Below are 16,634 nucleotides of genomic sequence, written 5' to 3'. Positions count from 1 at the left end.
AAAAATGAAGGCAGAGATGGGTGTGATGAATCTACCAGCCAAGGAATGACAAAGATTGCCAGCAAACCACCAGAAGCTGAGAGAGTGAGTCTTGGAACAGATTTCCTCCTCACAGCCCTCAGAAGGAACAAAGGAACCTATTGACACCTTTGCCTTGACTTTTAGCTCCCAGAACTGTGAGATAATAGATTTCTGTTGTTCAGGCCACAAGGTTTGTGGTATTTCATTATAATAGCCCCAGCAACCTAACGCATTTCTCAGAAATGTGACATGATAAAAGGTTAAGGAAACTTGTCACAGCAGAATGCTTGGTTTTATTTACAGGTGAAAATAATTCTTTCCTAAAATAGACTTATTATTCCTTGGAAACATAAAAGGTCTCAGCATTAATATATTTGAATACTTCCTGAAATTATGTTTTGAACTACTGGTTAGTACAAACCTATTATGTTTAGTTTTTTCCTATGACTTTTGCTTTCATGGTTTCCTTAGTATCTATGCTTTTGCAGAGCTGATGAAACTGTTAAACAGTAAGGACAGCAAATACTGGTAACTCTCAGCTCCGTATTCAAATCTTCGTATCTGAACAACTTTTAGGACCAAGAAAACTGTAACTTGTAAACTACAATTTACAAATTTAGAAAATAAGGAATAAGACCATTGATGGGAAGAATATGTGATTATACAAATTATTTTCAAAGTATACTATATCAGTGATTCTCATCAATTTTGGGAACTTCTCTGTAAATACTGAAATAGAAATTAATTTTGAGGGGTCCCCGGGTGGCTCAGTCAGTTAAGTGTCTGATTCTTGATTTCAGCTCAAGTTCGTGATCTCAGGAACTGTGAGATTGAGCCCCTCATCGGATTCTGTGCTGACAGCACGGAGCCTGCTTGGATTCTCTCTTTCCTTCTCTCTCTGGTCCTCCCCCACCTGTGTTCTCTCTCTCTCTCTCTAAATAAATAAACTTAAAAAAATTAAGATCAGCAACAGTGTTTTATACAGAAAATTCTTAAGCAAGAGATATCCTGAGACACTTATAAATTTCCAAGTATCATTATAGCCTGTAATTTCTCCCACAAAGTACACAGAAGCCGCAAACAAAGCCATTTTCAAATGGAAATGCTGAGCGAACCATGCCTTATAAGGGCTCACTCTAGTTGAACTTTCTGTAATGATGGAAATGTTCTATTTCTGTGCTATCCAATAAGGTAGTTACTAAGCTTGAATGCCTACTGAACACTTGAAATGTGGTATGACTGAGGAATTTAATGTTTAATTTAACTATCTAAATAGCCACAAGGGACCAGTGGTTTCCATATTGAACAGCACAGGTTTCTTCTCTTTTCACTTAACACAGTGGTTCTCAGCTAGTGGCAATTCTGCCCACTAGTGACCTACGACAATATCTGGAGACATTTTTGGCTGTCACAGTTGGGAGGTGCCAATGGCATCTAGTGGGCAGAGGCCAGGGATGCTGGTAAAACATTCTACGGTGCACAGGACAGGCATCCCCAAGTAAGGATTACCCAGTCTAAAATGTGAAAAGTGCTAGGTTAAAAAACTTAGACATATTTAAAAGATCTTCAAATGAAATAGAAAATATTTAGAATAATATACAGCCATTCCTAATGATATTCAAACATTAGCTAGTCTGCTATTAAAATCTTTTGCCATGCTCAATATTTCTAACCTAACGGCTGTTTTCTCTGTCCATAGTATCTTAGCGAGTATGCTACTTCACCTGATTTTCCATCCTAGCAGCCTTTGTAAATTTAACATGACTGAAGCTGGTAACTTTACTTCAGAAATAGCGATAAGTATGCATAAATGCTTAACAGTTTTGTGAATGTGAAAACATTTATAACAGAATAACTTTTACTTAAAAAAATTTTTTTTAATGTTTATTTGTATTAGAGAGAGAGAGAGAGAGAGAGAGAGAGAGAGATGTGTAAGCAGGAGAGGTGCAGAGAGTGAGGGAGACAGAATCTGAAGCAGGTTCCAGGCTCTGAGCTGTCAGCACAGAGCCCAACATGGGGCTCGAACTCACAAGCAATGAGATCATGACCTGAGCTGGAGTTGGACGCTTAATCGACTGAGCCACCCAGGTGCCCCTAGAATAACTTTTACTTTTAACCTTTCATTTAACCTCAGAAATACATGAAAGGGCTAGTTCAGTGCAAATACATAATCAATGACCTAAAAAGCTCATGTTCTGCTAACGGAGACTCACCAGTAATCTTTTTCCACATGACAAAACAGTAATATATTTAAGATATTTAAATTACCCATTTATGCCATGATTATTGTAATATACTCTTTATTTGAACATTACAATCTACGCCAAAAGGAGAGAACATGGAAATATCCAAACTAAAAGGGCTCAAAAATCCAGTGGAAAAAGAAGTTATTAAAATAGCTGCAGTAACAAAAAGTGAACAGAAGCAAACTGTTTCTGAAATGAAGGCTAATAAAGGAATCTTGTTGAAGTTCTGGCCTAGGCAATGAAAGCAAGACCCAATAGTTTAGGATGTGTTTTCTGTCTCAATGAAGGAAGACAGAAAAGATGACCTCTTGGAGGGCATTCATGACAAATTATATTTTTAAGATTTTAACTTTTCCAATGTCCTTGAAAACACTGCTCCTATTTACTTTATTTCTCATTGCCTAACAGCAATTTCAGTAAGCATCCTATTCTTAGACATAGCTCCTAATTATTTGTTATTCACATGACAGATCTCATCAAAACTGGAAAACAAAATCTACCTTAACCTAATTGAAAGATGATATTTTAGCCATCACTGAGATTTTACAACTATTTAAAAGTATGTAAAGCACATATAAAGGAAGAGAAATATCACTTACAGATTGTGACTGACCTCAAACTTCCACAAGGATTTAAAAAGTACTCAAGATGTTTTTCATTAATCCTATCACGATCTTAACCCACAAAAGGGAGAAACAGGATGCCGTTATAATAATGCATTTAAGAGATGATGCTGGCTTGGACTACAATAATGTAAGAAAGGTGATGAAAACTATATTTTGAAGGTAGAGTCAACAAGATTTGCTGTAGGATTCAATGCAGGTAATGAGAGAAAAACTGGAATCAAGGATGATCCCAAGGTTTTTGGCCTGAGCTACTGGAAGGACTGAGTTGACATTAATTGAGCTGGTGCAGGCTGCCAGGGTAGCCACACTGGGAAGCACATTCAGAAGCTCAGTGTTGGATATCTTAAGTTTAACATGACTCTCAGATGTTTCCAAGTAAGGTAGGCACCTGAAAAATAGGATCATGAGTTCAGCACAGAGGTCTGGGTTGGAGATGTAAATTACGAGTCCTTATAGAAGAGAAAAAAATTCTAGGAACTGAGCTCCTGGACCTGCCAACTTTAATCAGTCAGGGCATGTGGAGGAATGTGGCAGGGAGACAGAGAAAGGAGGGAGTGGTCAGTGAGTTGTGAAGAGTACAAAAACAAGGCTTCTTGGAAACCAAGTGAAGAGACCATTTCAAGGACAGAGTGAGCAACTGTACCAAAAGTCCTGGTAAGTTAGGTGAGGACCAGACAGTTTGGTCATGTAGAAGTCACTGATGACTTAGAGAACAGGTATTTCAGTGGAATAGTTGGTGGTGGCAAGGCCTACATGGTGTGGGTCTGAGTGACCCGAAAGAAGTGGAGAAAGTGTATATGGACTGCTCTTTTGAGGAGTTTTTGCTTTAAAAGGAAGGGGAGAAATGGGATAAGAAGATGAAAAGTATAGCAGGCTGAAAGAGTTTTTTGTTAAATGGGAGAAATGACAGCATGTTTTTGCCTGCTAAAAAGAAAAATCTAGGAGAGAGGGAAAGTATGCTAGAAAGAAGGGGGAAAGCTGCTGGAGTATGGTTTTTAAGGTATACAATTTAGACTTTATAGATACCCATTAAATATAATTGAGAAGGATCAATTTACTTCTGACAGAAATAAAAGTAGAGTGATCGGTATTCTATATTTAGAGGTGAAAAATAAATCACAAAGTAAAACATGAACAAGTTGAACTGTCTTAAAACTATAAATTTTCTCTTCAACTAAAAACAAAATATCTAAAGAGAAGTGTAATTAGATTGAGAAACATCTGCATCAAACATGACTTAAGGTTAATTAAGGAGCTCAGACCAACAAGTAAATTAGCAAGTAACCAAGAGTTAAAGTGCTAAAGTACATACGGACCATTTGTACAACAGGAGATACAATATATACTAGGACAAATATTAAATCTGGCTAATAAGAAATAAAATACAAAAGAAAACAATGAGATCTATTATATATATATTAGGAAAATATGAAAAAATTAAAACACCCAAATCTAGCTACACCGTGATAAAGACCGCGATCATACATTGTTGGTGGCCATGTAAAACATTAACATCCTTTGGATAGCAGTTTGGCAGTTCATATCAATAGTCATAAATATTCATATTCATAGCCTTTGACTCCCTTGGATATTCAGCCTAAAAAAATACTTAAAGAGGGGTGCCCGAGTGGCTCATTTGGTTGACCATCTGACTTTGGCTCAGGTCATGATCTCATGGTTTGTGAGGTCAAGCCCCACATAGGACTACTGTCAGCACAGAGCATACTTCAGATCCTCTGTCCCTCTCCCTCTCCCTCTCCCTCTCTCTCTCTGCCCCCCAACTCTTGTGCGTACTATCTCTCAAAAATAAACAAGCATTAAAAAAGAAAATACAAAGAAAAAAAGCATATATAGATGATGTCTGGTATAGTCTTATAATTGTATCAGCATTAGTTATGAAAATAACATATTAAAATGATCTAAAAGCAAAATTAAAAAATGAATGGCTATGAAAATTATGAATATTGGCCTGATCATAAAAGAGACAGAATGATCTCAGAGAACTACAATATACAATATAGTAAGAATAAGAAAACTTTTTTTTTTTTTACAGTAATTACAACTATGTCACCTACAATGAGACAAAGAAAGATGTAAATTGAAAACAGTTTAAACATTCAGTATTCTGGGACAGTTGGGGAATACATTCTTCCTTATCTGGTAACAACTACTAATACTTACTGAATACTTACCATGTGTCCAATGCTGGACTACAGACATAATGTATAGGGACACATTTAATCCTATGGAGTAGGTTATAGCTAATACATGGCAGGGCTAATATTTGAATTCAGGCAGTCTTTCATCTTGATCTTAACCACAATGATATATACTCAAATTAAGAAAACTTAGAAAAATGGGATTTCTCTTAACCTGTAAGTCATGTTTCAATAGGTAAGGTACAGGTATCACAAATGAATGAAATATCATTTGGTAATCTCAGACTACTAACCCTTAATTTTCAAAAAAATATTTTAATGTTTGTTTCTTTTTGAGAGAGAGTGTGAGGGACAGAGAGAGAGAGGGAGACACATAATCTGAAGCAGGCTCCAAACTCTGTCAGCACAGAGCCCTATGTGGGGCTTGAACTCACGATCTGTGAGTTTATGACCTGAGCCAAAGTCAGATGCTTAACTGACTGAGCCACCCAGGTGCCCATTCCTTAATAATTGCTAACTAACTTTCAATCTTGCCTGCAAAGTTAAAATTGATTTTAGACAGACTGGGAAAAAAAAACCCAATAAAAACCAAAAAGCCCTTTCATAGCATTACAGAATGCTAGAGCTGTACAAGAGAATACAGATAAACCAGATCCTTTATTTCCACAGAGAAAGAAACAGGTATCTAATCAGTAAGAGGCTAGCTCAAGGTCATTCAGCTGGTTAATATAACTAAAGCTAGTTCTAAATTCCAGGTTTCCTGATGATAGCCCAATGATACTTCTTTCTGTATTATCTTATTCCCCTCCCCCTAAAAAAATACGTTATGTTTTATGTGCACAATAAATGCCAGGCATCACATCTGGTGTGTTTTAGTTAAACAAATCTTTTTTTTTTTTAATATATGAAATTTATTGTCAAATTGGTTTCTATACAACACCCAGTGCTCACCCCAAAAGATGCCCTCTTCAATACCCATCACCCACCCTCCCCTCCCTCCCACCCCCCAGAGTTAAATCTTTACAATAGTTTTAAGGAGGTAAATATTATAACCACTTTAAGGCGAAGGCACTGAAGCCCAGATGGGCTTCGTACATTGCCCAGCACCATGCAGCTAGTAACTGGCATCCAGATCTGATTCCAAAGCCAGGGTTCTTCCTCCAGTATGTACCACACGGTTTGGGGAGAAAGTGCTCAAGCACACAGGGAGCTCAGGGTATGGAAGTTCCTTGTGTTCCCTGCCCAATCCACCCAGAGGTTCGTGTTGAGAGAACTGTCTGATCTCTTTTCTTCAGGCTCAAAACTAGCTGGCTGTTCCAGTGGGTTAAAAAGAATGTGAAATTCTATCTCATGGTGTGAAAAAGGTTTCCAAGTTTGTTTAGATCCTGGGATTGGGCTTTTGTGTCCCTAGAGTACAATCAAGGGAGTAGAAAACATTGAGTGCTTAGAGATCGAGAAATTGAGGACCACAGGGGCAAAATATAATGATGCTTATATTCCTTGACAATTGTGCTTTCTAGTATGCTAATAACTCAATGGCTCATGAAATACATTTCCGTGACCTTTTCTCCCTCACATTTTTGTTTCTTTTCTTTTGCCTCACACTTCAAATTCCATAGATTCTAGCACTGCAAGCTTTAATCTTCTCTCTCCAGTTAGGGAGCCCCCTAACTGGGCTCCCTGTCTTTAGTGTTTCTTCATTTATAACCATCTCACTCAACAAGGGAGAGAATCGCAAAGCTACTACTGCCTAACAGAATTTATCACTTTTCCCTTAAATTCCTTGAAAACAGGCCCCACTCTACCTTTCCAGCTTTCTCTCTCAACCAAGTCCCTCAAGTCCTCTGTAACTAATCTAGGTTGTTCCTCCTCTGTGCTTTGGCTCACAACGATCCTTTTATCTGGACTCCTTTACGTTTTCATCTTTGGCTGTCTAAATTCAGAATGTCCTTTAAGGCCCATCTCAAATGTAATCTCCCTTGTTTTTGCTGATTCTCCAACCAGATATAATTCCCTCCTTATCTAACCCCTACAGCACTGGGTGTAACTCTTACAAGACTTGACATTCTCACCTGTACTGCAGGGATCAGTGTATCTGAACTGTCAGTTCCATTAACACCAACACTGTTACTAATGTTTGTGTTATAGGTAACACCTAGAAAAGACATACTCATAGTCAATGATCCAAAACAAGAATCTGATTTGAGTAATGCAAACTATATCAAAGTACTTCTCAATTTTCTATCTCTTGAAAAAAGAAAATAGGTCAAAGGAAACCAGAGTTAAAAAAAAAAAAAAGTACAGCTTCTTAATGGGGCACTTCATTTTCTAGGTGCAGACACAACAGTTGATATACATCTACTAGGTCAAGAAAAGTATGCCTGTATTATGTAAATGACATTCAAAGGCTTAAAAAAAAAGCCTTTAAAAAATCTGAACACACCTGTAGTATGCTTTTATTTCCTGACTTTTAGTTCTGTACAGATGAAGCAGGAAGCCCTGCAGCTTTAAAACTAGTAACTGTACAGAGGAAGGACAAACCTCATTAAGACGATCAAATGACAAATTTAGAAGGGTACTGCAAATCAGGTAGAATAGGGATGCTGAATGATTCACTCTCAAACAAAAAACCAAATCTCACGGAGAAATTTTCCTTCTCTCCAGTGGAAAACAAAATTTGAAAATTTGGAAATATTATTTTTTCCACATTCTAAAGCTAATTAGAATAGCCTGCTGCCTCACAAAAACATTTCATAAAGGTACTGAGGTAATATTACCCCTACAGAGATCAAGAATAATGAATCCAAGGCCCCCTGGCTGTCCCTACGTCATTGTTTACTTTGTGACTTTTTTTTTCTTTGAAAAGCGGGGGCGTAAGATGGGGGAGAATGGGAGAAAATCAGTTTAAACTGTAGTCAAATACCTTTAGTTGAGTTGCGGTGTTTAATTTTTTCTTATGGACCTGTAGCACTTGTTGGTAAGAGCACAATGAAATTAACTGATAATCTGAATAAAGGCAACAGGCACCTGCAGCCTCTCAATCACTTAGCAAATATTTCCGACAAGAAAGGGCCAGATTCTGCGATCTGGCCGAACAAGCGGGTGTCCCCATTCAACAAGGAGAGTCTCTCTAGGTAAGCTGTAAATCTCGGGGGAAGCTGGAACCTTTCCCAGAGATCTGAGCTAGGAGCGGTCTCAGGTTTTTAGACAAATCTCTCCTCCTACCACACGTGACCGAATGGTATTCAGCCGCCGAGAGAGACACCTCACCGCACCAACCGCGGGATACAAAGGCTCGACGCCGCCGCCGCCGCATCCCTGGGAGGATCGCCGAGCCTCCCGCGCTCAACGCCTGCGGAGCCTGCGCAGGGCGCCGCCGCGAGGCGCGCCGCTCCCGGGCCCACAGGGCGGTGCCGCGCAGCGCGGGGAGCGGGAGCGGGGAGCGCGCGCCGCCTGCCTTGCGCGCCTGCCCGCCCAGCGCTTCGGGAGCAGGGCCGCCGCGCCGCACGCAGCCCGGCCGCGCCGCAGCCGCCGGGCCCTAGTCCGCCGCAGGGAGCTCCGCAGCGACGTGGACCAGGGTGAGGAGGCCGAGGGCCCACAGCCCCCGGGCAGGCCCGAGGCCGGGCCAGCCCATCCCTGCCCAGGCCTGGGCCTTCCCCTCTCCTAGCCCCTACCCCTCCCTACGCCTTCCCGGGACTCGCGCGGGCGGCGGGGCGCCGTGAGCTGCACTTACACCACGGCTCTGGAGATCATCCAGGACACCATCTTCCCGGGGTCTTGCACCCCAGCTAGGGGGCGGGTGGGCGCCGAGCGTGGCTGACCAGGCCGCCAACGGCAGGCCGCGCGCTCGCCGGCTCCTCGCGCTCCCCGGGGCCGCGCTGGCGCCCTCGGGAGCCGGGCCGGGTGTATGCGCGCAGCGGCCGGAGCTGCGCGGCGGTCGGTCCCCCCTCCCGTCCCCGCCCGTCCCCGCCCGCGGCCGAGCTGCCGCCGAGCCAGCCGGCCCCGCCCCTGCACTCCGCTGATAGGCGGCGGCGGCAGCGGCGGCGCGTCGGTCGTGCCCGGGTCTGGGCGGTGGTGCTCCGGGGGCAGGGCGGTCGGGACCCCGGCCGGCGCCGAAAAGCCTCGCGGCCCAGACTCCTGAGCTCCAACCTCCACCTCCCTACTCGTTACATCTCTGGGACGCCCACCTGGCGTACAGGGGCCGAGGGAGTGGCCGGGGGCTGAGGCAGGGGACTTGCGGGTAGGGGTTGTCATCATATGTGGGAAAAAATAGCAGGAACTCTGTGTCCGGTAGACTCCTCTGGACCTGGCCCTAGATTCTAGGGAGGCAAGATTTTGAGATGTGTTTAGCCACATCGGGTGTCCTCACTGTTCACTGAAGCCCAGCGCCCTGGGCATCCTCAAGAGTACGGCATTTTAAGGAAACGTCGGGAGGATCTTTGCACAGGCCTCGGTGTGTGCCAGGAGTCGCGTGGTGCGTGGTGCAATGCAGGGAGGGGCAGAGGAGGGTGGCATTGGATTTCATGTTTGCAGCGGTGGGTGTATAGATACCAGTGTTCTAGGCCTTTCACAGCACCTTTCCCATCACAACATCTGCAAGGCCTGTTTTACAAACACACATCTGAGCCTGCCAAATACTCAGAGTGAAAACTGGGCTTAGGATTCCTGCCTTGCCCTGCTATTTACATTTGTCTTTTTTCAGGGGAGGTTGGGTTACTGCTTACTTACACCTTGAGGTTCTTGTAGATAGCATAATTTCAAGAGATAGAATATAAAAACAGCTTTTGGTGGCGGTACCAAATTGAGAAAATGATCTTCAGGTTTAGTCTTGTCTTTTTTTCCCCCTCCAGTTAAGAAGATGGTGAAAGGTAATTCTAATATTCAGATGGTACGAAGAATAAAGGATGAAATGTGGGCTTCAAGCCTTTAATTAAAGTCCAAGAAAATAGCTTATTCTTTGACCATGTTGTAATTTATTCTTTTTGTTCCTCAGTTTCCCCATAGTAAAAACAGACAAATTATACTGTAGCCTGCCTCTTGCCTTTCAGAGTGACATGAGGCACTGCTAAATAACATGTTTAGGAAGTTCTCCAAATTGCTTAGAAGAAGATGGGGGACATAAATAAGATCCTGACTTCCTTTAAGTTCCAAGGTTCAATAAACTTAGTAGTATTTTGATTATTTAAGAAGTGAGCTCAGAAGCTGCTTTCAACTTTTAGGTTAAGTTCTTTTTCTTATTTACTCATTAAGAATATATATTTTAGTTTCAGTGATCTCATTAATGAAAACTTGTATTTGTTTGGAACCTTTTATTTTTGGCTGTTATTTCAAGCATTCTTTGGGGATCAGGTGTGTCACATAAGCACCAGTTTTCTGGAAAACTCTCTTGCCCAATAAAACTCAAACTCATTTGAATAGCATTTAAATCCATCCATGAACAGGTCCTGAAATGTTTTTAAAACTTGGAATTTTACTGCCTTCCCAACCCCTTTGGACCCCTACCCTTTCCCTAGTTCTCTTTTGGGAACCAAATTATATTTACATGCCCAGTACCTTTGCCTAGATTTCATTTTTTCTTTAACGATTTACTCTCTATTCTCTACCTATTAGAATTCTTGTTTTTCAGTGTCCTATGCCATGAGGATGTTCTTGATTTTCCCCAGTGAGAATTATTCATAATTTTTCCTAGGCCCCTATGATTTATTAGGTGAATTTCTATTTAATGCCTATTTCATTCTGCTTTATATTATGGCTATGCTTTACTGATGTCTAATCTACTGGATCGTAAAATGTTTGAGGTTAGATATTGTATATTTGGTATTTTTTGTGTTTTCCAAGTCTCTGGGGTAATTGCCCAATGAAAGTTGGAAAGGTTTGAAAAGTTTGTTAGTACAGTTACTCTCTTAATTATTGAAGTTTTGTGAAATTTCAGCCTCATACCATAAAGGTCTCTTAAAGATGTCTTTTTTGCATTCTTGGTTTGGCGGTCATCATTCTGAATATTATTTTACTGCATTGTAAGATATGCCTTCAGGGGTTGCTGAGATGTGTAGGACTGTTGGCTGCTCTCTGAAATGTCCCTAGGCTGCTGTGTGTTAAATTTCGTTTTGTATGCTTATTGTATCTTCAGCCTCCTTCACATGTCACTTTTTGCTGCTCTCAATCTGGAACAGCCTCCTTCTTTATATATCTCAACATGCCATGTGTTGGAAACCACCTGCCCTGTGTTAAGCACATGTTGTTGAGTCAACCTGTATAACCCAAAAAGCATAGGTTTATCCCCCCTTGATAACATTGGAAACTGAGGGTTAGAGTACTCAGTGCCAATCACCACGTAGCTCATAGGAACTCTAATCCATGCTTCCTGAGTGTTCTTCACATTATACTGTGATAGTTGAGTTGTGTCTAAGGAAGTGGGTCTAAATGGGAGGTGCCCTCTTGGAGGAAGTTGGGAAGCAAATTTTTTGTTGTTGGAATGACTGGGACTAACCACTAGTATTTAATGGGTGGGGACTAAGGATGCTATACTTTTTGCAGTGCATGTGCTATTCTGAACAAAGACTGTTCCCAGTGTCCTGTGTGGTTTAGCAATATTCTGCCTGACATTTGTGTATGTAACATTCATAATTATCTGAATCTAGAAACTCCCTTTTACATAAAAACTCCTAGTTTTACTGAGACTGAACTTTGCAGTCTCTGTTTCCACGCGAAAATGTTGCGCGGAAAGGAAGATTTGTTTTGTTCACAACTTGACCAAGGGTTATTTACAGTTCTGGAAAATTGCATCACAAACAACTTTGTTGTCACGTTCACCTGCTAATTACTTTGGTATGTCCTCTAGTTCAGTTTTGTTTCAGGATTAACACTGAAATACTTATCTTATTATAAATTATTTTCGTTTCCCTTTTACATTTTTATTTAGGGTATAAAGTTTTGTTTGAAGTAGTCTGTAGGAAGATTGTTATTCCTTTCATTTCAGGGTGATAATGCAGAAATTGGAAAATATTTTATGCAGGGGAAACATTTGAGTCTGATATGGTTGAGAATTCTTGGTCTAAATTAAGAGTAAATTCATCTGATGAGGAGTCTCTTATGGACAGTGCCCAGATTTAGTAGTAGGTGTTTCTCATCTCTATATTGGGCCGAATCTTGGATGGTAGAGATCTAGAAGGTGGCCGTTAATTAAGTGCTTTATGGTGTGAGGCAAGGCTTTAGAGACTTGGGAGAAAAGGAAATACATTACCTCCGACCTAGAAGCTTTTAAAGTGTTGCCTCATTTGGCATACTTGAGACATTTCTTGTATAGAAAATATAAAATTATTTCTTTTTAAAAAAAATTTTTTTTAACGTTTATTTATTTTTGAGACAGAGAGAGACAGAGCATGAACGGGGGAGGGTCAGAGAGAGGGAGACACAGAATCTGAAACAGGCTCCAGGCTCTGAGCTGTCAGTACAGAGCCCGACATGGGGCTCGAACTCACAGACTGCGAGATCATGACCTGAGCCGAAGTCGGCCGCTTGACCGACTGAGCCACCCAGGCGCCCCTAAAATTATTTCTTTACATACTAAATTGTTTCTTTTATTTTTAACATATATCACTAGTATTCATTTGTTGTGCTGTGGAGTGCCTCCTTCATTGCACTCTGCAAAGACCCTTTGGGTTTTGAAATTTAACATGGTGGGAGGCAGTATATTTAGGTCAAAGGACTTTCTATGAGGAGACCCGTTTCTACTCTCGATAGTGTGATGTTTGGCAAGTCATCTGGGTTTTAAATGGGGTTGATAATGTTATGATCAAATGCAACATGTTTTAAACCTTAAAACTAATTAGACTCTATTAAATAAAGAATTTCTTTCTCTTCAGCATTTTCACTTAGTGTTCCTAGGAGATGTGTAGAATGTGCATCTTCTACATGTTAAAGGAGTTCATTAATCAGGGGAAAAAAAAGAGTAAGAAAGTACATAGGAGAGCAGATAGTGAGAGCAGAATTACATGGTACAGAGATAGTATCTAATTTGTGTAATTATTAATGAGTATACCAATGAGACTAAATACTAGGTCACCTTCCCCTGTCTATTGGGGGAGTATTTTCACATGCTTGAGAATATTTTATTTGGAGGAAGGCTAAAATTACTAAATGAGTCTATGTTAATAGTAGTTTGAAAATAGAGTGAGGGAAAGGATCCTAAAGAGAATGACTTAAAAGATGAAACCTGTTCTTTTTCCATCTCATGCTAGATGAATATTTCTTTTATCTTAGCCAGTCTGTTTTATAGTGTCATGGTGACAACAAAGGTCAAATTTGCCATCTGACACTGAAATGAAATTAAAAAAAAAAAAAGTAATATTGAAAATACAATAATCAGATTGCAGGGGAATAGAAAGATTCTGAAGAAGATGAAAGCAAAATATGTCTGTGATGGCTGGATCTGGGGAACTCACATAGTAAGGAATTGACCATACGTGAAGTTCTTATACATTTGAAGTAGCTTTCCTTACAACAGTCAGGGATTTATGTAGAAGAACTTTTTTCTCCCTTCAGGTCATTTGTTTGACCATGTTAAATGGCAGAGAAACACAAAGCTCAAGACTTTTGGAGCACTTTCACTATTCATTTAAAATAGAATAGATTAGGGGCGCCTGGCTGGTTCAGTTGGTTAAGTATCCGTCCAACTCTTGGTTTTTGCTCAGGTCATGATCTCATGGTTTGTGGGTTTGAGCCCCGTGTCAGGCTCTGTGCTGACAGCTCAGAGTTTGGAACCTGCTTTGGATTCTGTATGTCTCTCTCTGTCCCTCCCCTGCTTGTCTCTCTGTCTCTCTCTCAAAAATAAATAAATAAACATTAAAAAAAAAAAAAGGACAGATTAAATCATAGTTCCCAGTTTTATTTATTATTATTTTAATGTTTATTTTTGTGCTCTGTGAGACAGAGCACAAGTGGGGCAGGGGCAGAAAGAGAGGGAGACGCAGAATCTGAAGCAGGCTCCAGGCTCTGAGCTGTCAGCACAGAGCCCACGCGGGGCTCAAACTCAACAGAACACAGATCATGACCTGAGCCGAAGTCCAACGCTCAACTGACTGAGGCACCCAGGTGCCCCTGGTTCGCAGTTTTAAATTCTAGGCAGACCTATGATTTCAAGAATTGTTCAGGTGCATACAGGTGTTATGATATAATTTGCAGAAAGCTGAAATATTTGATAATTCTACCATGTGTATTAAGCAGACCTTAAAAGTTTTTTTATTGATGTTTTTGAGTGGTAGTTCAAGGCACATGGAATAAAATTCAAAAAGGCTAAACAATGAAGTTAGTCTTTTATCACCTGTCTCCAGCCATCTAGTTCCTTTCACAGGCTGTCTCTGTTGGTAGTGTTTTGTTTTGTTTTGTTTTTGTTTTTTGCCAGAGCAAAGTCTAGAAACAGACTCAATTATATATAGGTAACTAGTCTAAGATAAAGGTGGAATTTTATATTAGATGGAACATGATACATTTAGTAAATGATTTTGTGACAGCCAGCCATTTAATAAAAACCAAAGAAAAAGTAATTTATGAAGAAAGAAAGGTAAATGTGAAAACTAAAAGTACCATGAAAGTACAAAAAGAAAGCATGTGAAGGTAATAGGATCTTGATAGTGGAATCAGAAACCAAAAAGGCAAATTTCATAGACATGATTACATAAGAATTTAAAAATTCTTCTGCCTCTAAAAACAGTATAAATGGGATTTCAAGACAGATGACAAACTGGGAAAAAATATGTGTAAAACCAGATAAAGGGTTAATAGTCTTACTATACAATGCACTTAAAAAAATCCCACTAATTAAAAATGTATCTCAAAACTCAGAATCTCTGGTTTCCAGTCTAGCATGTAAGAAGTTGCTTAGGAGTTGCCTCTGTATTCTAACAAGTAAAAAGCTGAACAAATTCAAAAAATCAACTCTTCTTAGATTCTTCAGGGAAGTGAAGTCACGGAGTAAACTGCCGTCCCCAAATTGGAGCAACAAGAAGGCACAGAGAACCACAACTTACCAGACCAGAAACCTCTGCAGCAACCTGGGCCAGGGTAGGACCACCTAAACTGTAATTGATGAATCTGGAGGCATAGTGTGGACAACTCTGAGAGTTGAAAACTGCAGGAGAATCTAGTCACGGGAGACCCCCACACTTCGGTGAATTTTACCTTCAGGAGCTCTTACCAGGTGCTCACAGTTAATATTGGAGAAAAATACCCAGTGTTTCCAGCAGGAGGAGGGGAAAAGGAACTATTTCAACATTCACCAGAGAATTCTGCTTTTCTTAAGAAGACAGGCCCTCGAGAAACTATTTTATCAGAGCCTAACCTTAGTGGGGGAAGGCAATTCTCAACATCAGCCAGCTCTAGCCTTCCACCTGGGAGAAGGGAAAACACCAGTTGGAGCTCATTTAGCCATGTAGGGAGAGGGAAATGCTTTACTCCAGCTAGCCTGTCCCATCCCTGGGGAGTGAAAAGGTAGGGACTAAAAAGCATTGGTGAAGTTCATGGCCCAGAGCTACCAGCTCACTGAGAAACTGAGCCCTAATCATAGGACTGTAGGATGCCTCCCCCTAACAACCACATACCATACCACTACATTACTGAAGACCTGTTTACCAAACTTCTTTAGCCTAGTGCATCATGTCTGCCTTTCAACAAAAAAATACAAGGCATGCTAAAAGACAAAAAATACAGTTTGAAGAGACTGAGCAATTATGAGAACTAGAGTCAGATATGGAAGGAATGTTGGAATTACCAGATGAGGAATTTAAAAAAACAACTATGATTAATATGCTCGGGATTTTAATGGAAAAAGTAGACAACATGCAAGAATAAATGGATATTGTAAGCAGAGAGGTGGAAAATCTAAGACTAAAATATTAGGTCAAAAATACTGTAACAGAAACAAAGAATGTCTTTGATGGGCTCATTATTGGACTGGACACGGCCGAGGAAAGAATCTCTGAACTGAAGGATGTGACAATAGAACATTTCAAAATTGAAGAGTAAAGAGGAAAAAAAAAATGAGAAAAGCAGAACAGAACATGCAAAAACTGTGGACACCTACGAAAGCATACATTTAATGTGAATACTAGATGGAGACAAAAGAAAAGAGAAGCAATATTTGAGGCAAGAATGACTGAGAATTTCCTCTAATTGAAATCAGACAGACACTGGATCACAGAACCAGGAAGCTTAGAGAGTACCAAGCAGGATAAGTGTCAAAAAAAAAAAAACCCTCCTATGTCTAGGCAGAATATATTCAAACTTCAGAAAATCAACGTTAAAGAGAATAATCTTGAAAGAAGCCAGAGGAAAAAAACACCTTACCTATAGAAGAGCAAGGGTAAGGATCACATTCTTTTAACCTTTCAACCTTGCAGAAAGTATGGAAGCAAAAAAGTTGAGTAGAATGTTTAAAATATTGAGGGAAAACCCCCACCAACCTTGAGTTCGGAACCTTGTGAAATGTCTTCAAAAGTGAAGGAGAAATACTTTCTCAAACAGAAATTAGCGGAATTTGTTACTAATAGCCCTGCCTTGCATGAAATGTTAAAAGAAGTCTTTAG

At 40.4% G+C, this 16,634-nt stretch overlaps 2 protein-coding genes across 3 annotated transcripts in view; one reads left to right on the top strand and one right to left on the bottom strand.

The window, feature by feature from the left end:
• Positions 1-9,309, bottom strand: part of REEP3 (receptor accessory protein 3) — a 102,416-nt gene extending 93,107 nt beyond the window's left edge. The window contains exon 1 of the mRNA XM_023240488.2: positions 8,786-9,309. Within this exon, the coding sequence (XP_023096256.2) occupies positions 8,786-9,309 (524 nt within the window). The remainder of the gene's footprint in view (positions 1-8,785) is intronic.
• On the top strand, positions 8,291-16,319 carry LOC123380789 (basic salivary proline-rich protein 4-like). 2 transcript variants are annotated; one of them, XM_045040040.1, is made up of 2 exons: positions 8,291-9,505; positions 14,999-16,319. In XM_045040040.1, the coding sequence occupies exon 1, from the start codon at positions 8,291-8,293 to the stop codon at positions 8,717-8,719; it is 429 nt and encodes a 142-aa protein (XP_044895975.1). In that variant the 3' UTR covers positions 8,720-9,505; positions 14,999-16,319. The 2 variants fall into 2 exon arrangements, with proteins under 2 accessions (XP_044895975.1, XP_044895976.1); XM_045040041.1 differs by having other exon boundaries at positions 8,291-9,526.
• The last annotated feature ends 315 nt before the right edge of the window (positions 16,320-16,634 follow it).

The sequence above is a fragment of the Felis catus genome, chromosome D2 (genome assembly GCF_018350175.1).
Source record: "Felis catus isolate Fca126 chromosome D2, F.catus_Fca126_mat1.0, whole genome shotgun sequence".
Classification (NCBI taxonomy): Eukaryota; Metazoa; Chordata; class Mammalia; order Carnivora; family Felidae; genus Felis; species Felis catus.
Note: the sequence above shows the minus strand (reverse complement) of the source record. Positions and strands in the feature narration are given on the sequence as shown.

Coding starts and splice junctions, on each gene's coding strand:
- LOC123380789 (XM_045040040.1), top strand. CDS start 8,291: ATGGTATTCAGCCGCCGAGAGAGACACCTCACCGCACCAACCGCGGGA.